The sequence below is a fragment of the Prionailurus bengalensis genome, chromosome A1 (assembly GCF_016509475.1).
Source record: "Prionailurus bengalensis isolate Pbe53 chromosome A1, Fcat_Pben_1.1_paternal_pri, whole genome shotgun sequence".
Taxonomy (NCBI): domain Eukaryota; kingdom Metazoa; phylum Chordata; class Mammalia; order Carnivora; family Felidae; genus Prionailurus; species Prionailurus bengalensis.
In genome coordinates, this window is record NC_057343.1 from 26,625,671 (window position 1) to 26,647,607 (window position 21,937).

The following is a 21,937-nucleotide window of genomic DNA, read 5'->3' on the forward strand; positions in this document are numbered from 1 at the left end:
TGTGAAACATCACCAGAAACACTGTTCCCAGGAGTCAAGGCTGTCCCTTCCAACCTCACCAGCATCCTCATGGGATTCAGAAGTTAACTTAATATTCAGTGTTCTGGGGACTGTCAGAATCACCCTGGCCTCACCTAATAATTTCATTACTTGAGAGGGTCGGAGATAGGATATAATCTTCTGTACTGTCTCCATTTCTGATGCGTTTGGCCCATTGAGACTCCAAGGGCATTATGGACTCCACTTGGTTTCCCAAAGGACTAACACCCGAAACTCATGTACTGTTTTGTTCGGTAGCTTCTCTGTTTAGCCATACCTCACCCATGGAGCTGATACTGCCTAAACGATGAGAGAAGGTGCAGGAGAACTGACAATTCCTACCGAGTGCACATCCCACCCCCTGTGCCCCTCTCCATGTGTGAAGGCCGCACTGCCTGCCCCCGGGGAAGTAAAAGACTAAATCCTTTAATCACCTTGCAGGTGCTCGCCCCAGCTGCTGGCTCAAGTCCCAGGGAGCACTGCCTCTTTGGTACATGTCATAGTTGGGAGATTATGCCTCTCTTCATGTTCTGGGGTTCACACCACTTAGAGCAGAGCTGGAGGGGCAGAGATGATGGGATGGCAGCACCCACCCATTCACGTCCACCTCCATCCAGTCTTCCGTCACAGTTATTGAGGGCCCAGCATGTGCCATGTGCTAAGCTGGATACTGGGCGTTCAGTGGTGAACAGAGAAGTTGTGGTCTCAAGGAGGGGCATCTGTTTCAACAGAACAGCCCAAACAACTTCATCTGCTTTTGCTTCAGGTGTGTTAGTTACTGCCAAGAGTTTGTAGGTGTTTAGGAGCCTCGTTAAGCTTGGAAAGCTCTGGAAAGCTCTGGCTCTTCTCCGCTCCCTATGGAGCCTGGCCCTTGGTTGGCCTTGAATGCGAAGCTGGGTCCTCAAAGTGCTACTGTCAGCACTCTCCAGATGAGTACTCTGCACGGGGAGGGGCCAGGGTGTGGGGCCCTCTGAAGGCTGTGTCATCCCCGGCTCCAGCCACAGAGGTTACATCACGAAGGGAAGCTGAGCTGTCAGCATGTTGCTAGGCTGTGGTTATTTATTTTTATAAATGAGACTTGTGCTTAATTTAGAAGTCTGCTTTTGCTTTTTCTTTCTTTTTTCCAGCATCATCTGGCTGTCTGGCACCACCAGAGAACTGCATTTTTGACCCAACAAGAGCTCGTGGGTGGATGGGGGCAGGAAGGAGGTTGGGGAAAGGACTGATGCCAGCCTGGCTGCCTCATGGGGAGCTAGACACACATGGCCATGCCATTAGCCTCCTGTTCGGCTTCTAGACGGGTTTCATCTGGGAGACCTACATAGTCCTTGCTTGGAACAACACAGTGTAAAGCTGCCCTGGTGCTAACTCGTCTTCTGAATAACCACACACTGAAATACAGCAGAACAGAAGATGGGGCCACAGAGAAAGAGGACCACAGTCAGGTGCCAGAAGCAGGTGACATCTAGATTTTCAGTCCTTTGGATGCAGCTTTTTTTTTTTTTTTTTAATTTTTAAGTTTATTTATTTTGAGAGAGAGAGACAGAGAGAGCAAGCGGGGGAGGGGCAGAGAAAGAGGGAGAGAGAGAGAATCCCAAGCAGGCTCCACACCGACAGTGCACAGCCCGACGCGGGGCTCGAACTCACAAACTGTGAGATCATGACCTGAGCTGAAACCAAGAGTTGGACGCTTAACCAACTAAGCCACCCAGGTGCCCCTGAATGCAGCTATTCTAGTAGAGCTGCTTTATTACAGCTACTTTGACATGAAGATATTTAGATTTGGCCTAAATTTTCAGCCAATAAATGTTCTGATTTTCAGAAACAAATGGTGAGTAACATGGACATTTTATACTCCATCTGTGAACTTCCCTCCAGCCCAAATCTTTACCTTATTGCCATTCCCACCTGGGGGAATTAAGGTATATGGATTAGGAACAGGTAAGGGGAAAGGATGGTAGAGATTCACAATGGGAGAAATACTGAGGATCAGGTGATGACCAAGAATGAAGTAAATGTCAGGAATGGGGTACCTGTCAGAGCTGGGGGTAGGTCAGGAGGAAAGGATGGTCAAGAGGCCTCTAAAGTTAATAAAAGTGTCACACTGAGATGGAGCAGAAGTCACAGATGGTATGAGGGCTGGGAAATGGGTTATAAACATAAAATACAGTGAATCTGCATTTTGGCTCACCTGTTTTAAGGCTGTATGAGAATACAGTCCATGTAGGATTCAGAATCACTCATTTTTGCTCTTCCACGGGCAGTGTCTGACTCACACATGTCTGCACATTTCACTCGAGGGCTTGCTGGAGCCTCAGTTTCCCCACATAAAATGCAGACGATTATGTCTACCCTTCATCCTTCCCCACCTTTTGCTCTCCCTGCAGGGGACATGCTGAGGATGAGCCAGCAGCTTGTAAACCACTTCCAGCCACTTGGAGAAAGGTGCCCGCATAAACAGTGGGTATTAGTCTACATGAGTGGCTCTGTGAGTCAAGGATGTTGGAGTTGGGCAAGTGTGGTCGTCTCTGCCTGGTGATTCACCCGAACACCGTGATGCCTCTAAGCAGGAATGTATAGTGTTTGGGATGAATTTGTTCTTTCCACCGCAGAGAACTTCATCTTTACCCAAATGCTAATACCTGAGGAGTTTGCACATAGGCAGGAGGGGATGAGCTGTGACAAGAAGTGAAAGGAAGCTGCCCTTTCTGCCCGCCATCTACAGTTTTAGTACAAAGAACTACAGCAGCAGGTCTGTGCCCAACCATCCATTCCCCTTTGCCAGCCAAGAAATTCTTCCAGATTCTCCTGCCATTTGTCAGACTTGCCAAAGTCCACCAGAGGCAGTTCCAGTAACTGAATGTGGAGGGAAGGAAGTACTCTCTGCCAGGCTTCACTACCTTCTGTGTTGACCTTCTGCATCGCAAGGTGAGGCCTCACTGATGCGGCCCTGGAGGGTCGTTCAGAAATGGTGCAAGGAGGCAGCGGGGGCTAGGGCCTCAGCTTCTGGACACCCGACCTGAGGTCACCATGGCTGGACAGGGACCCTCTGCTGAGCCCTCAGAATGGAGGTGCAAGGATGCACTGCAGCCTTCCTGCCCCAGCCTTACTACCAAGTGCATGCCGTCACCAACCGTATCCTAAGAGCCAATGCGCCACCACTACAGTTAACCTTTGTTCCCGCCACCAACTCATCTTTCTTTGTTATATCTCACCATGTCCCTGCCTTCAGATTTCTTATGGATTCCTTTCTCAGGCATCATGTTTTGATTCCCTCCTCACATTTACTTCCAATTGCCAAGAACAACTCTGTTCCGGCAGGAAGATATTATTTGGCTTAAAGGAGAGCGAGCAGTGGCTTCTCTCCACTAGCATTCTTCGAATTTACGTGGGAATGTATTCTGGGAACTGCTCAGCGTCTCCCTCAAGTCTCTCCCTCACCATCAACATGTTTCCATCACAGAGTTGCTTTGCTTACATTGTTTTTAACTGGGTAACGATAAGAGCTTTTCTTTCGAAGCCTGGGTGTAGGGCTCAGCGCACCTCCCCACACTATTACTCCCCAAGGACCTTGGCTGAGCCCACACTGAATACTACAATGGATACTGTTACCATTGTTACAGACCCGAGCACTGTCCCCACTGTTTGCTTGTGTGATAAACCTTCAGTCCTCTTCCAGCATGGTTAGTTTTTCCACCCCTCGGGCATCGAGTTCACCCTTAGGGCAGCCCATCCTGAGGGACTGGCAAGCATTCCCTGACTTAGCTGGACAGATTGGGCCCAACTGACATGTGCTTCTCTGTTGACATCACAGGGGCTTTAATGTGTTCATGCTAAGCATGGTGGCTGGTGTTGTCACTGGTCCCGAGCCATGTTTGGGGGAAGTTACATCGCTCCAACCACCACTTTGTATAGTGATTCAGGAATTTGCTGTTTGACACAGAGGTAAAAGAAGAGATAGGAGGGGCTGGGCACCACCCAGGCAGCAAGCAGACCTGCTCGGCCCATCCCCAGAGGATGTTCTGAGAAGTCCCCTGAATGTGTCCTGGCCTCGGACTTGGTCTGCCTGGACCTATGGCCAACAATGGCCTAGTGTGCTCTAGACCAAAGGACATCCAGCCCTCCCAGAGCAGAATACTGCACTCAGGGATGAGGGAAAGATCCCTTTGAGAGATCAGTTAGTTAGACCGCTGCCTCAGGGCCCAAAACCACTGTAAAAGGCCAAGGCTGAGCAATGAGCATCCCTTCCATTTCAAGGTGCTTCCAGATACTTGAGTGGGCTTCTTTGAGTCCGCCTACAACTCTTGGAGGTGAATGGGGCAGGTGTTGTTACTCCAGTTTTGCCAATGGGGAAACTAAGTTCTGTTGGTTGGCCCTAAGACAGTGGCCCAGCTCCTTCCTCCCAGGGGCACCTCAAATGTGGGGGCTGTCAACACAGCCAGGTTCCTGCTGAGAGTGGCAAGGGTGCATTTCCTGGTTGGGTGTTGCTCCTTTTCAGCCACTGGACATGAAGACTGTGACTATGGTAGTCATAAATTATAGAGTTTTTCAGGTTGGAAGAATCTCTTCTCCTACATATCCAGGAGGGCCCCTGCATCAGGATTGCAGGGGTAAGAAATATAGAGAACTGACCTCACTGTCCTTATTTTTTTTTAAGTTTATCCATTTATTTTGAGAGAGAGAGAGAGAGAGAGAGAAAGAGGCAGAGAGAGAGCGCAAGATCCCAAGCAGGCTCTGCACTGTCAGTGCAGAGCTCAGTGTGGGGCTGGATTCCACCAATTGCAGGATCATGGCCTTAGCAGAAACCAGGAGTCAGACACTCAACTAACTGAGCCACCCAGGCTCCCCACCCCTCAATGCCTTTAATAATGATGCCAAGTTGAAGTAAGCCTGGAGTTTCCCTATTCTACCTTGTTTTGCTGGCCACATGGACTTCTGGGCAGGTGCAGGGTCAGCTACTCCTTACTAGCTTTCAGGCCTGGTGAGTAGCACCATAAATGCTCACTTTTCGTTGAGCATGCCTGGATCAACTTGCTCTGTAAATTCCTCTTTATGCAGCAGCAGGAGAATCTCTGGAGCACAGGAAGGCAGAGCCAGAACTCCCTGGAATGGGAGCAGGTTCCTGGATGCCACTTCCCCATCAGTTCTCTTGGGTCTCAGCAGACAGCACATTGGACTTGCAACCAAGCAGACACGTGAAAGCAAACGTGCGCTTCTAACATTTCGTAACCTGCCTCCCACAAAACAGAAGGCGCTCTTCCCCTCGCATTATTCTCTGCCTTGTTCTTGACATTTTTAATGTGCTGAGTCTACAGCCGACTTTGCATTCCCGACACCTCCCACTTGAACTGGCTCCTGGTCCCTCTGGGCCTGAGGATCCTAGTCACGTGCTCCACCCCACAGAACACTCTTGGCTCTCGTTCTGCCAGGCTACACGCCTCACCTTGACATTTAGGGCCTGCTGTTTCTTTTCCTCTTCTGCTCTAATAAATCAGGGTCAGTCAAGATTCAGTATTCCCGGGCAGGGTTTGGAGAAACCACTGCTGGGAGAAAGGGGTTTTCTGTGTGTGTTGGGTGAAAGCAAGCATCACCTTTCTTTATTTAAAAAAAATTTTAAGTTTATTTATTTATTTATTTATTTATTTATTTATTTTGAGAAAGACAGCACAAGTAGGGGAGGGGCAGAGAGAGAGAGAGAGAGAGAGAGAGAATACCAAGCAGGTTTTGCACTGTCAGTGCATAGCCGGATGCGGGACTGGAACTCACAAAATTGCAAGATCATGACCTGAGCAGAAACCAAGAGTCAGACACTTAACTGACTGAGCCACCCAAGCGCCCAGCAAGCACTGCCTTTCTGCTCCTGTTCCCTGGCTTTGCAACAATGTGAAGCCCTAAGGAGAAAGCCTAGGCTCCGTTTCCAGACCCTTGTCTGCACAGAGCTGAGTGTATCTTTGAAGGTCTTCAGCTTAAGCCGGACAATGCCACACTATCCCTTTCCTGGGTCCTTCTTGGTTTATGGCCCAGGCTGAGCAGCTGGTGCAGCTCCTTCACCTCAGGGTGTCGGGCAGGGAATAGAGTCATCCTGAGGGACACAGAGGCTGGACCAGTTTTGTCTCTTCCCTCCCCTCATTTCACATTCTGCAGTTTCAGTGTAATCCAGTTTAGGAATGAAAGTAAATCAAGTGTCAGATGCTAAGCAAAACCTAAGGGTACCTATGAATGGGATAAGAGTATCATTTGGGAGAGAGAAAGGGGAAGGGAAAGGAAAGACAGCAAATAGGAGAGGGAAAGAAGGGAAAGGGAGAAAAAGAGTACAAAGTGATAGTAATGTGGCAAAGTGGCTGAGTGCCACCTGCAATGCTTTGAGTGGCACAAATGCCATCTGTTACCCACCCCTGTTTCAAAGTGGCATCCGGAGCTGGTGAGCACATATACTCGCTCCAGAGAGGACACATAGCTCAGATCTTAGAACCATGTTGCCTCCCAGTGTCACCGAGTTGGAATAAGCAAAACCCTCCTTACCTGACCATGCATGATCTTGATCAAAGGATTCTAAAATGCTTTGTAAAAAGCATAAATCACTTGTGTAAATATAAGCTGGTAATTTTTTTCTCCTACTCACCCCAAAACCTGAACACACACTATTAGCACAACCCTTTAAGATGCTGGTTTAGGACATTTTTAAGGGAAGAGACCATAAAAATTGGATTGAGCATATAGCCTGACACACAGTAGGTATTCAATAAGCATCTGACATTGTATTAGTGAACAAATGAATAGGAGAGAAATATAATGAGCAATAAAGATACTTGAATATTTAACATTACTTACGTTTCAAAATACTTCATGGCTTTTGTTCTGGGTCCCACAGATGCAAAGATAAGTGAGCTTTCCATGCACATAGTCAGTAGGTGACCTGTGATTACACACACACACTAGTGCAAGGAAGACAGGGACAAGGCACAGTGATGGAGGTGGTGGACCCTGTCCAGGAACTGTGCTGGTCTCACCAGGCCCTGGAAGACAGAACAGAAGGACAACAAAGGTATGAAACAACTCATTGTGTCAGAGAGCTGCAATGCCTGGGTATGGCTGGTGCAAATGGAAAGGGTGTGTGTGTGTGTGTGTGTGTGTGTGTGTGTGTGTGTGTCTGGGTGTGTCTGGGTGTGTGTAGGAACGTGGGGATATAGGGAAAGTAGGGGCCTTGGTGTGAGAAAACGCAGACAAGATAGAGAGCTCTGGATGGTCACCACAGGGCTCAGAGTGTCCTTTATATGACCAAACACTGGCAACAGTAGGTTTCACCTATTTAAATCTTCCTGGGAAGCTGAAACTTTATGTATAAACTATTGCTTGGTCTTTGCGGAGTGTGTGGGTATCTCTGTGTCTCCTTAGAGCCTCCAAGCTGATGGGAGAGAATGATCTCTGATGCTTATGTGGCTTCTTGTCTGTGTTCCTCTCTGCTATGAGCAACCTCATTGCAAAATCTCCCTGGTCTCTGAGCAGAATGAGCACAACAGAGCTTTACTGAATGAATGTATGTGTGTATAGATGCATATATGGATGTATAGATTTAGGTGAGGATGGACAGATGAACAGACAGATGGACAGGTAGATGTCTAGAGTCCTACAAAAGTCTTTATGCCCCACCACTCTCTCCTAAGGGGGCAAAACCCATTGTTACCCCTGTATTTGTTTATCATTAGCCTTACAGTCTCCCACAGGCACAGAGCCCAGAAGAAATCAATCTGGAATGAAAGGAGACAAGGCTGGAGCCTCAGAAGAACTTAGAAAGGAACCTGGTCAGAGCTTATCCAAAGTGCAGCCAGCACAGACTATGAGGCCTAGGAGGAAGAGCTAGAAGCCTCTGCAGACCCTTGGGCTCTTGTGCGCTCTGCAGCTGGCAGAATGGGCCCAGTCCCAGGACATCATGAACATTGCTGCTGCAGAATGCCTTGGGAGCCAAAAGATTTGATAAAGCCCAAATCAGAGCAGATAAAAGGCAGTTATGTTCCCACACCCTGGGCTCCTGCCACCCTGCGGCTCCCCGGGGATGTACTTGTGGCATTTGGATGTTTCTCTCACAAAGTCCTGGAGAGAGAAAAACAGCCACTCAACAACTAATAAATTATCCACCATGTCACTGCTTCTGCTGGTCTCATTCTGACACTTCTGTCCTTCTGAATGTAGACAATAATTATCTTCTAATTGCTTAGATAATCTTGTTCATGGAGCTACAGCAATGACAAAAAGCTCTCGTTTGTTATTGCTTGTTCTGGGTGTTGATTCAAGCTGAATTATGCCTTGGTTACAAACATGATTCTCCTCTGAAGGGCAGAGCACCCACACCCCACCCCTACTAAGCAAGGTCTTTGGAGGCCGGGAGGGGGTGTCACAGCCTATGTCTTGCCTCTGTCTTGGCCCAAGGGCTGCACCTGACTTCTGGGAGGTCACTAATCAGCCTTTCCCTGAACAAGGAATCAAAGCGGGGTCCGTGTGTATTTGAGGGCAACTCTCAAATATAGAATAAGTGCAGGAAGGCAGCGAGGGTATCCAAGTCCCCATCCCTCTAATAGTGGATATTCCTGGAATTCTGAACCAGATTTTGATCCTGCCTGCCATTATCTCTTTTTTTCAGAGCACAGAATTGAATGACAGAAAAATATCACAAATCATTGACTTAAGTAGTATTCACTGCTTAATGCTGGATGCAATATAGTCTTTGAGAAGACTGTATCATTTCCTGCAATATGAGTACAAATTACGCATTGAGGCACCATGAATATACAGAATATATGGAAATACGAGGGAGCGGTGCAAGTCAGACACAGCAATGAGCATGGATTTTCAGAGCAACAGTCAAATGGAAAATGCTTGAGAAAAATACCTGAGTGTGAGCTGAAGGTCAGAAGGTCGGGCTTGGAGATCTAAGCTGCTGGACTGATTATTTGGTTCATTTGTCCAACTCTATTTATTGAGGATCTATTAAGTGACAAAGACCAAATGAGGCAAAGAGTTTTCAAAAAGAATAAAACACTGCCCTTGGCTTTGAGAAGCTCACACGCTGGTGAGAATTGAAGTATGAATGTACTGTACAATTAGAGTACAACAGCACACAGAAAGGAGGAATATTAGGAAAGCACCGAGGAAAGACAGATGGACTCAGCCCGAGGAGGTGGAAACCCCATTTGAACTGGGCCTAGAAGGATTGGTGAGCTTCTGATAACTTTGCTGAGGGCATTTCAGGCCTAGAAGCTGAAAGAATAAGGAGTCATTAAAAGAATGTGAAACCATTGTGACCAAAGAGAATGTGAAGGGAGGCACAAAGGGAATGTGGCTGGAAAGAGGTTGGGGCTAGTTCTGGAAGGTTCTGAGTATCCTGTGATGGATGTGGGCTTTTACTTCAAAGGCGCTAAGTGGGGAGAGGGCATTAAGAGATTCACTCTTGCCAGTGTGGAGGGGAATCCATTGAAAGGGGGAAGGCAGGAACCAGAGACAAGTAGGAAAGTGACAGAATTTGTGCGGCAAAAGGAGCTTCCAGAGACCTATGAGGTGGAGGCTATTCGACCTTCATGTTTCTTTCTTTGTCTTTTCAGTGCTTTGGGGGCACTGTTACACAGAGATGTTTTCTTTTTTTTTTTTAATTAAAAAAATTTTTTTAATGTTTATTTCTGAGAGAGAGAGAGAGAGAGAGAGAGAGCACAAGTGGGGGAGGGACAGAGAGAGAGGGAGACACAGAATCCGAAGCAGGCTCCAGGCTCTGAGCTGTCAGCACGGAGCCCAACACAGGGCTCGAACTTGTGAACTGCGATATCATGACCTGAGCTGAAGTCGGACGCCCAGCAGATTGAGCCATCCAGGCGCCTCCACAGAGATATTTTCTTATTGATCCTCTGGAACTGCTTATTCGGGAAACCTGCCCCCACATTCTTCTTGGGCCTCGAGATCTAGCCTCTATTTTCACAATTTCAGGGTGCACACTATTTTTCGTCCTTGGCCAGGGATGGGAGACCCCAGGGTGCACACTCAGGTTAATGGAAGTTTCATATCATAGGTTAGACTCAACTTGAAGTCCCTCCCTTATGATCTCCATAAATATGCTTTGTCTTTTTGAGTTGACAACTTCTCACGCGAAGCTGAAGTTATTTGTATAAGGACATGGATCTCTCCTTAGTTTCTCTTTCAAGGGTGTTAATAATTCAGGGATCACGTCTCAGCTGGCCTATGAACACTGATTTATTGGACGTCTGCTGTTTACCCAATATTAAATATTGGGTCATACCAACATTACGTGTTGTGTTCAATAGCCAAAGGAAGGTTCAGACCATGAGGAAGGCTCAGGTCAGGTGTTCATAGCAATAGGCAGCCCCTACCTGGTGCTGACCTCATCCACCTTGAGCTGATGGTGAACATCTGTCCCTCTGCAAAGTCGTGCTCACTTGCTTGGAGGACCGCTGATCACTCAGTATCCTCAGACTCCATACACACAAACACCTGCCTGGGATAACTGTCATGTCGTTTCCAAACAACTTCTGTGAAAGGGGATAAATAGAAGTGCTCTCCAGGAGGCCTTGAAGAAAGCTCTGCTCTGGACCTCGACCTTTCCCTAATTTCTCCACCAAGGGTGTTAATAATCCAGGGGTTAATAATCAGTCCACCTATGATCACGATTTATTGGACACCTGCTGTTTACGTATCACACTACTATTCCAGGTTGTGTTCAAGAAAGAGCCTAGACTGAGTCTCAGCAAAAGCTCCTTGTAATTCCTCCCACTGCCAGCAATGCTTGTCCCTATCTTAGAACAGCCCATGTGCTGCTGTGAAAAATAATCTTTCTTTAAGTGCTTGCAAAGCCTGATGCATATCAGTAACCTGCTCCCTGTCAATGGCCAGAGAAACAAGAGAAGGGCTAGTCTCTCAAATGCTTTTCAGATATAAATCTCCAACTGAGGAGAACTTCTCCCTGGAGATGGTACACTGATTTGCCTAAAAACAAACAAACCTACATTTACCTGAGCCAGTTTTCTGTTTCCCAAAGGTAACATACTCTGGAGAATAAAATAAAATGAAACTACACTGATGCAGCATGTCCTGTGTACGTGAGTGTCTATTAAGCACCATATAGATACCGTAGGGTCACACACACACAAAAACAAGACTTGGCCTCTGACCTCATAGGGCTTACATTTTACTTGAGGACACACAGAGCTGGATGAAACCTTTATAGGTCCTAACATGAAAAGATACAGTCCCTCCCACCCATATACAGATAAAAAATTTAAAGATCCCAGCAAAGTGTAAAACACAGAACTGCATGCATGATTTTCTGATTGCAAAATTCTGGACAAGTTAGTTGAATAGAAGCTGAACTTTTCTCATGTTTTTGTGCCCCTGTGTTATTGATTAAAGCACGTGCTTTGTCTGCCTCCTAGTAACCCAGATGGGGGCCTTAAATATCCATACCACAAGATACGAGACTGATCCATATCAGACAATATTATAAGAAAAAAAGGACACAGTGGATCCCTGTGTCACTCAGAGTTCTCAAGAGAAACAGAACTAGTAGATTTTATATATATATATATATATATATATATATATATATATGGTATATATAGTATATTTATAGTACTCATATATGTATATTATATATATATTCACACACACATGCATACGTACAGAAAGACAGAGAGATTTTGTATATATATATATGTATATATACACATACATTTACATATATGTATGTATATGTATACATACATATGTATATATGGAGAGAGACAGAGACAAAGAGAAAAATGATTTATTTCAAGGAATTGGCTTAAGGGATTCTAAGGCTAACTGGCAAGTCTGAAATCCGTAAGGCAGGTCAGCAGCAAACTGGAAACTCTCAGGTAGGGGCTGATGCTGCAGTCCACAGATGGAATTTTTTTTTTTTTTTTTCCTCAGGGAAACCTTAGTTTTGCTCTAAAGGCCTTTCAACTGATTACATAAAGCCCAGATTATCAAAGATAATCATTACTTAAAATCAATTTAGGTAGATGTTAATCACATCTACAAAATACTTCCACAGCAACCCCTAGATTAGTGTTCAGTACCTGACTACAGCCTGGCCAAGTAGACACATGACTCTGACCACAACAGTCCCCCCACAAAGGATTTGGACATGAGCAGAGTGGATGATCAGAAGGTATCCTAGGCTGTGAGAGCTGGAAGGGGATTTGGAGACCACCAAGTTCAATCCTTCCACACACAGGGAAAGGGCCTGTGGTGCTCGGTTTGTACAAAATCTTGAAAACTGATTTTCCCAACCCAGAAGTATGTTTTATGTGAGGAATTCAAAGCGATTGCTACAGAGGCCTGGGGTCTAGATTCTTTGTTGATCAAGGCCTGATGGAGCATAAGGTACACAACAGGTGTCCAAACAATATTTTTAAATGGGTCACAATGGGTATTAGAACTGAGCCTGAGGCTTAGTTCCGCCCTTTGAGGATAGGATCCAAGACTATCAGTTCACTGATAATTCTTTAGGGCCTAGCCCGGTTGTGGTATGTAATAGGTGCTCGAAAGCACTGGTGGAATTCATGAATTGAATGAATGCATGGAATTTAGGCTAGGTGGATATGCAATATCCTGATTCTATCCATAGGAATGTAGATGCAAAAAGGAAATCTTTTAAGCATGAAATATGGTATTTTCTGGGTTTCCTCATCCATCCAATGGAAATGGTAGTATATCACCTATTTAATAGCTGTATTCTAAGGACTATATGGGTAGATAGATAGACCGATATAGATGTAGCATTTAGCACAACACTTGACATGTAATAGGTGCTCAATAAAAGGTAGTGGTTATTATAATCCACATCATTTCACACTACCCAATTCTAGTAGCTGCTGTTGGTGCCATACCTAGACTACTTTTACTAGCCCCTGTACCCATCCCCCAGCTCTGGGAATTGAGTACTAACAGCTCACAGCTGCCCCCTTCCCCAGAGAATTGCTCTCCATTAAAACAAAAGTTGTATTCACCAGGCAGTTATGGTTCCCTCCTCCCAACAACAATTCACAGCCAGAGACTGGCGTATAGGAGAAACAAAGAGTTATCTTCCTTGTCTTCAGATGGTACCAATCCTAAAGCTCACGGTAATCAAATTGCAGCTGGGGTCACATCCTGGCATTTCCTCTGCCCTTTTCTGCTCACTCCCTTTCTTCTGAGAGCATGTCCTCAATAAATCACTTAGACAAGACTCCTTGTCTCAAGCTCTGCTTCTAGGGTATCCAACGTAAGACACAAATAGTTACTTGGAGAGAGCTCTTCTTCCTGGCCTAAGCAATAATGAGCCATTTTGCTCATTGTGATTCTGCTATTCAGATCCTTGGGTAAGTCACTTGATATTCCTAGCCAGAAGAGTAAAATGGCTTTGCCTCTGCAGCTGGTACCTGGCTCATCCACGTCAGACCTCCCCAACCAGAGAGGCCAAGATCTCTTTATCTTACATTTTGCCTAATTCTTTCTGGCCAAGTCTATCCAATTAGCCTGGCTTGCTCTTTAAACCAAATAATGATACTTTTGACCACCAAACTTGAATTTCAGGGAAAACATTCATTCATCTCCAGTCAGCCAGCCAGCCAGCCAGCCAGCCAGCAGTTATGGAGGATTGTTCAAGTAGCCAGGCACTGTGCTAGATGCTGGATGTGGCTACAAGCATAGACAGGATATAGTACTTGCCCTCCAGGAACTCATTCTGGAGGGAGAAATGGACAAACAAATATGCGATTGTAAATGAAGTTTATGATCCATGCTCTAATATGATGCTAGGAGAACACAGAAAAGCTACTAAATCAGGCTGGAGGTTCAAAACGGCTTGGTTTTTTTTTTATTGTGTTAACCTAACAAATACATAGAATAGATATCCCCTAAGAACACTGCACACCAGAATGGTTACTTCAAAGAATAAGGTGTTACAATGTAGAAAGATGTGTAGTTTTAAGCACAAAGAATGGTTGCCTAGTGATGGGAAGAATAACAAGATAAAAATGCAAAGGACACTGCCTGCTGTGTTATTACTGCTGTAGCTTTGCTCCCACTCAAATGCTCACTTCCTGGAGGCCCAAAGAAAGGGAAGCTGAATTATGGTTTCTGCCTGGGGACTGGCTAGATCAGTGGTAATCAAAGCCAACTTCTCCCACTGGCTTTCCACCAACGTTGTGGCTGATGGCCCACAGACATCGGATGCAGGGGTCTCACTGCACGACTGCCCCATTGTTGCGTATTCCTCCCATGCCATTCATCAATCTACTCCTGCAAGACATGTGGAGGTTATAGCATAACTATGAGGTTAGGGATGGTAATTGTTCTATGTTGATATTAGTGTGGCTGGTGCTAATGCAAAAATAATTACTACTCTGTGTCTTTATGGCCATTTTCATTTGCCCTCTGGTGGTTATGTAGTTATTTGGCTATCGATGGTAATGACATAATGCATGGCAACTAATATTGCCTCAGCTATACAACTGGGGGGAGTCAAAAAGGAGGAGGTGTTTGGGAGAGGCTGGGACTTGATAAATAATTTATTTTTCTTGAGACTTTTTTTTTTTTTTTGTCTTTGCAAAGACTTTTCTTTGGCTGTAAGAATATGAAGTCCTAAGAATACCAGTGGTCTGGTGATCAAAAACCTCAAGGTCTTAATGCACATGTCAGCTCTTTTGGTGATCATGTGCTGAAGTCTGAAAAATAAGTAAAGAGCGGTCATGGTCTCTCTGAATGCCTCTTATCACTCAGTTTCCTGAGTTGTAAGCCTTGCAGTTTGTCTAGATTCTTCTCTCTTTCATATTCTCCTGTATAGTCTCCTCATTGGCAACAGAATAAAAGAAAAACTTCTTTCTGAGATGCTTCAAGATCTAATTTCTGCCCAGTCTTCTAACTTCACCTCCTTTCCCATTCCCTTGTCATTCCCAATGACTCACTGTTCTTCCCCAGCTACATCATGCCCTTTCCTCATATGGTGCTTTTACTCTCTGGAATGGCCTCATCCTTCAGATCTCAGATACCTCATCTGAGAGCCATCCCTGACTCTCTCAGGCAAACAAGATCGTATCACTCCTGCGCACTGGGTATTTTACCTAAAGCACAGAAACAACCACACTGTATTCTAATGGTGTGTTGGTTCACCTGTTTCCCCATAAGGCCACAAACTTCTAGAGGTTCATGAGGTTCTTCTCTCCTTAATTTCCAGCGCCCAGCAAAGTGTCAGGCACATAGCAATTATTTAATATGTGCTGGAATAAATGAACAAAATGGGTTTCCTTCTCATGTGCTAGGTTCTTCTGGATTAAAATGACAGATAAATCAATTTTACTTTACAAGGATCATACGAGATGTTTTCATCAGCATACAGTTGCAGTCACATAATCACTTCTTTTAGAAGGCTAGTTTCCCTTTCTTCATGGTCCTCACATATGCTGTTCCCTCTGCTTAGAACACTCTTACTTCCTCTCCATTTAATTCCAGTTTAAATGTATTCCTTAAAGAACCTCTGATTGAGCACCTTTCTAATTGCTATCAGACTAGGCTATGCCCTCTGTTATAAATTCCCATGGCATCTGTGTGTTGTTTTCCATTTTATTAACGCAAATTATAATTAGAAAATGTTTGTTTAATTATTTAATAACTGTCTTATCTACAAAATATTAAACTCCTTGAATGCAGGGGCTATATTTGTCCTATTCACCACTATGTTCCCGGGCCTGGCATATTGCCTTGCCTATAGAGAGTATACAATAAATATTCCAAATAAGGAACTGAAAAAGCCCCTAAGGCAAGACATACTTCTGATATCTACTTAGATGCACACATTAAAAGGTTACATAACTACATCTCTTTTCAGAGATAAGCTGAAGTGCATGTTTTCTTACAGAAGATTTCAAGGAACACATGGAAACTTCATCAATATGGACTAAAGGGAATAGGGGAGAAGAAAATTTCCTTTAAATATGTAGTAAATTTCCACTTTAGGCTTATTCTTCCATATCAGTTTAATTCAACATCTACTGGGCACCTACTATGTGCTAGGCACTGTCCTAGACTCAACACAGGGTCTACGAACATGAATACAACAAGGCACCTGACTTAAAGCCCTTTAAGAAATGTCTTTCTGTAGATTTAATAAATTCATGCTCACTCTAAGCACAAATTGTTTCTTTAAATCATGTGGTCGTCTCTGCCCTTTTCTGTGTAGAATGCTCTTCCCTGCCTGGACCATTTGGTTAATTATAATTCTTCTCTCCTACATCAAAACCTTTTAATGAGAGCACACCCTCGTTCCCTCCTTCATCCCCTCCTCTCTTTCCCCAGAATCCTACCCTCATGGCTTCTTCTCTGTGCTGTTCTCCTGTTCTCCCAGGCCTCCTTCCCATAACACTGTCCACAGTGTCATACTTACTCCTTTACTCCTATTCGGTGTGGTCTTCAGGACAGGGACCATCATTTTATTCTATCTCCAGCACAGTGACTGAGACATAGGAGATGCTCAATGATTTTTGTTACTGTTACAGTGAATGAGTAAATGAATAAAACTAGTGTTTTTAATTAGATATCCTGCAAGACTATTTTTAATGGATTGTTTACAATTAGGAATACTCACTCTACAGAGATCTAGATCTCCGAAGTTCCTCAGTCTTTTTCCTTCAGTCAGGTAAGCTAAGCATCCCCTAGTATATTTGAGATTCTAGAAGATTTAGCCACATGAAGTTACCATTGTTGTGCATCAAAAATGATTGAGGAAGTGCCTGGGTGGCTCAGTCGATTAAGCATCAGACTTCAGCTCAGGTCACGATCTCGTGGTTCGTGAGTTCGAGCCCTGCGTTGGGCTCTGTGCTGATAGCTGCTTCGGATTCTGTCTCCCTCTTTCTCTGCCCCTCCCCCGCTCATCCTCTCTCTCTGTCTCTGTCTCTCTCTCAAAAATAAACATTAAAAAAAAAAACAACTGAGTATCAGCACTTCACATGTGTCAACTTAATACTTAGAAAATCCACTTGCTAATGATGGTGTCAAGGTGAACATCAAAGTGTCTATATTTAAATGTTCCGGATTCCAAATGAAAGAACTGTTTTCCTTATCTCGGCCTGGGTCTCCCTGGCTTATGCCTTCCAAGCTATTCAGAAGGGTCTGCTAAGCCCACTGCTTCTTGTAAGAAGAAGACTGTAGTCTCCCTTTCTAAGATCGTAAATGCACAGAATACTGTGTAGAAATCATGTTTTTAGGATCACTTATGAAAGGTTAGCATTTTATAGCCAATTACTAAAAGCCCAGCACAAAGTAAATGTACCCCAAATCAAGCAGATGTACAACAAAAGCCCAAGAAAAAGTACATGGACATTCTTGGAATGAATACTAAGCAACACAGTAGACACAACTTATATCACGAAGAAAATCACCAGTTGGTGGGGATGGAGGAGCTTGGGGGATGGTGGTTTGGTGAAGCCCCTTCATTTCTGGAATAGAAGCCACACTGCTTGGCTATCTGTCCCTGGGCCTTTAGCTCCACTGCCTTGCTCCTGTCTCATGTGTCCAGCAGCCACAGGCCAGAGCTGTCCTCTGACCTGTCTAATCCACAGTCTCGTAAGACTTTATTGCTCATGCCACCCTTTACTCCACTTTCCAAGCAGATGGTGTCATTAGCTCACAGCCTCTTGCCTCATCGGTCTCTGCTGTAATTACACTGCTAAAATCTCATAACCGATATTTCTCTACCAGGATTCCCCTAGATTTCCCTTTTTAATAGCGACTGAATTTTCTCTGGTCACTTAGAATATCATCTCAGGATGTTGACAGAGCGCTTGAGACCCAACCCCCAGCACCACCCTGACCCGTCTGATGTTGTCTATGTACCTCTCTGCTCTTTCCCAGCCCCAGATACGGGTGATTTTTGCCCCTAACAAAGATATGGACGGAGAAGGGGAAGGGAACACAGGGCCCTCTAAGTATCTTCCTTTTGCTACCAGTCAGGTTCAAACGTCATCTAACATCTACTATTGGCCAAAACGTAGCCTCCACTCGGCTCCCTCTTCACGCTCCAAATTTCCCAGGTTTACCAGGAAAGGTGGAGGAAGAGAAGACAGAAGAGCAGGGTGAAGCCCAAGACCTTGGGGATTCTTATTGGGCAAGAGTCAAAGGAGTGTTCTGGACAAACAGAAGCTGTGTATGGAAGCGTATTGTGTAGTTCAGGGCCACCACAGCTATAGAGGCCAATGTCACTTTAGCAGGAACTCTGACCTGGCTCCCAGGGAGAACTGTTCGTAGTTTTCCCCTGTAGGTATTATCCCTTCTGGACTTCCTGATCCAACATTTGTCCTCTAGACAAATCCCTGCTCCTATCTCACAGGCTTTAACCTTTAGTTTGAGTCTTTGGTCTCCTCCTAGCTACCAGGTCCCCCCTCCCTCTCAATCTTTCTTTTTCCTTGTTCTGTGATATGATACCTGCTGAATGAGGCCCACAGGGTTTGCAGTCGACACAGTACACCTTATGATCGTGAGGTAATTGGATAATATTATCACCTTCTCAGAAAGTCTTCAAAATTATCATGAGGATGTGAGGCATTCCTCCCCTGGCAGGTATCTGTGTGGTCAGATAAGATGACTGTTGCATTCCATTCCAATCATGTCATTCGGCCATTCTCCCATAGTGGGCACTTCCATGGAGACACTGAGGGATGTGACAGTCTGGAACATTCAGCTAAAATGGAATTCCAAACATAGCGCCTGCATGTGAGTTTCTCATAATCAGCCCATATATAGTCCGTCCACAGTCAAGGACTTAGTTAGGTGCCTCTCTGTTTCGTTTTTTCTTCCTCCTGCCCTTTAGGAGTTTTAAAAAAGTCAGAGGCATCTTGTAGATGGTGACAAAAGTATGTATTATCAAAGACAGATCTTATCACAACCCCATTTTGTCACAGCGTGAAACACAAATATCAGTATGCGTGGCTTTATGGGCTAGATTGGTTGGGTATAAATCTCAGCTCTGACGACTTTCAGCTTTTTAAGCATGAATGTGTTATTTAACCTCTCTCTGCGCCTCAGTGTCCCCTCTCTAAAGTGAGCGGTTTTTTTTTTTTTTCAACGTTTATTTATTTTTGGGACAGAGAGAGACAGAGCATGAACGGGGGAGGGGCAGAGAGAGAGGGAGACACAGAATCGGAAACAGGCTCCAGGCTCTGAGCCATCAGCCCAGAGCCCGACGCGGGGCTCGAACACCCGGACCGCGAGATCGTGACCTGGCTGAAGTCGGACGCTCAACCGACTGCGCCACCCAGGCGCCCCTAAAGTGAGCGTTTTAATAGGAGGCAACTCACAGGGCATTGTGAAGAGTAAACAAACAAGGTTGAGAACGGTGCCTGACAAAAGTTGACAAAAAATAAAGTATAATCTAATTAACAGTAGTAGTAAAAACAATGTTTAGTATTTGCCTCAGAGTAGTGTGTTTTGCTGCGGGGTCTCTCCTATGTGACAACTCACCGAATCCCTTGACTATATCCCCGAACCCTCCGAGTTCTCTGGACCTCTGAAACTGCTTTAGCACAAAAAGTCCCAGCCTGGAAGTCAGAAGATCTGGGAATGTTTGAGGCTTACACACATACTATTCATGAACAACCTACCACAGGCCAGTCCTCGCACTAGATTCTTCTCCTGTTCTTTTCTGTGTTCTTCACACCAGTTTCACAAGGTGGCTATCATTGTCCCCGTTTCGCAGATGACGAAATAAGTTTTGAACGGTTAACGACTGGGCCAACGTTAGGAAGGAGAAAACACGGGTCTGTCTGGAACCATTGCTAAAATCCCAGCACGTGCTTCCTTGGAGAGTCACTCAACCTCTGTGACCTTTACTTCTCCCACCTGTAAAGCTGAATTCTCCCTGCCGTGTCCATCTCACAGGGTGAGAATCCAAAGAGAAAGCGGCTACGCCAGTCGGCAGCAGGCCTTGAAACGTCTACAGGGTCAGAGACCCTACCGCCAGGGAAGCGCCTGGAAAGGCGAGCTAGGAGGCGCCAACGCGGGGAGGAGACTCGGGATCCCGCCTCCCCGCGACTCCAGGGGCGGGCGCTCTGCTGAGTGGCAGGAGAGTAAGCCAATAGGACTGCGGAGGCGGCCGGGGGCGGGGCTTCCCAAGGGCGCGCTCGGACTCGCAAGAGGGCTAGCGGGCCAGAAGCTGGCCGCAAGTGTCAGCCCTGCCCGGGGTTTGCTGAGCGCGCATCTGTGGGGGCTTATCACCTTCCTCACCGCCTGCGCTGAGAGGCCTGGCCTCGTGTGAGGAGACTAAAAGAATCTCGTTGGTGAGGACAGCAGGCAAAGTCACGAAGTGGTGCAAATGGCCTCGGCTGGCTCAAGGGCTGTGGAATCCGGGTGTCTGGGCAATCGGTGGTTGTGATAGAGAGCCAGGGATCCCCGGGCCTTCTGAATCCAGTGTCATTCCTGAATGTTGCAGGGGCTGGGCCCGACGGGGAGCTACGGAAGGCAGGAGAAAGAGCAGAGGCGATTTTCCTACCAGAAACACATGTGCAGTTATTCTAGAAGGAGAAATCCGAGAACAGTGGGATTTGGGGCAAGGACGACATCTTGGTTCTCACGTTTTTATATGATCGATTCACTTTGCTTCTTACAGCTGCCACCACCATTCTCTCACATGCTTTTTTATCTCTATAATTCCGACTGGACTTCCTGATCCAAGATGTGCATCTTCCAGCAGGCCCACTGAGGTCCACAGTGATTGGTGCTAAATGGTCAGGACATTCCCCCTGCGTAAAACCTTTCTGTGATATCCCATCACCCTTCTGTGATTTCCCATTGCCCTCAGGATAAAGGCCTAACTAACGTTGGACATGGCTTTCAGGGCAGCAGAGGTTCTGGCCTCCTGCCCCAGCCCTGTCTCCAGACACTTTCCACCCCTTTCCTAGGTTAAGGGCTTGTGAAATTAGTAAAAAAATGAGTTATTTCTAGAATTATTCAGCAGTATTGTCAGAAGAGAAGTCCTCCATAATCTGAAAACTCATTGGGTTCAGTAACCACCTGAAATGGAGATATCAGCTCTGTCTGGAATCTAAGAAACCTCAAATCTAGTTCTTGCTCATTTTCTGATTTTACTGTGTAATCTGCCACATGTTTCTTTCACTCTGTGTTACTTTGCTTATAAAAAAGGGAGAGTGAGATAATGTTTCCTATTCTTTTTTTTAGATTTTATTTATTTATTTATTTATTTATTTATCTATTGAGAGAGCACATGCGTGCAAAAGAGCAGGTGAAGGGCAGTGGGAGAGAGAATCTTAAGCAGTCTCTGTGCTCAGTGCGGAGCCCAATGCAGGGCTCGATCCCATGACCTTGGGATCATAACCTAAGCTGAAATCAAGAGTCCGCGGCTCAATTGACTGAGGCACTCAGGCACCTCGTGTTTCTTACTCTCTTATTTTTACTTTCTCAAGGTACTTCAAAGATAAATCTAACAATACATGGAAAAGGGCTTTATAAATTCAAATTATTAATATATGTCCTTCATAGCGAGATATACAACATTAATTACCTTTAAGATATTTTTCTGGGTCATATAGAATCTGTATTTTATATATATTGTGTATGTAACCCTAAGGTTTATCTTTATATCAGGCATGGATTAAAGCACCCCACAGATACCATTTACTCTGGCTGGATCAGAGGAGCAGGCCTGACTTAAAAGCCTTGTCCACTTATGCTCACTTGTTACTGTACTTACCGGAGGGACCTAGAGAAAAGGTAAGATAGAAGATGTCAACTAAAGAGTCCTGCCCGCATAAAATAAAGATAGCTCTGTCTTGGGGCGCCTGGGTGGCTCAGTCGGTTGAGCGTCCGACTTCACCTCAGGTCATGATCT

At 45.4% G+C, this 21,937-nt stretch overlaps 1 protein-coding gene and 1 long non-coding RNA gene across 2 annotated transcripts; one reads left to right on the forward strand and one right to left on the reverse strand.

Moving 5' to 3' along the window:
• Positions 1-637: 637 nt before the first annotated feature.
• SMIM2 (small integral membrane protein 2) lies at positions 638-1,508 on the forward strand. The gene is given in 2 exon segments (XM_043570625.1): positions 638-1,468; positions 1,470-1,508. Coding segments are annotated over 2 exon segments (276 nt in total). The 5' UTR covers positions 638-1,231.
• Positions 1,509-5,775: 4,267 nt separating this feature from the next.
• Positions 5,776-20,084, reverse strand: LOC122482943. The gene is made up of 3 exons (XR_006297257.1): positions 19,695-20,084; positions 6,871-7,055; positions 5,776-5,824 (listed from the first exon to the last, which is right to left on the reverse strand). It is a non-coding gene; the product is annotated as an uncharacterized LOC122482943 (long non-coding RNA).
• Between the last annotated feature and the right edge of the window lie 1,853 nt (positions 20,085-21,937).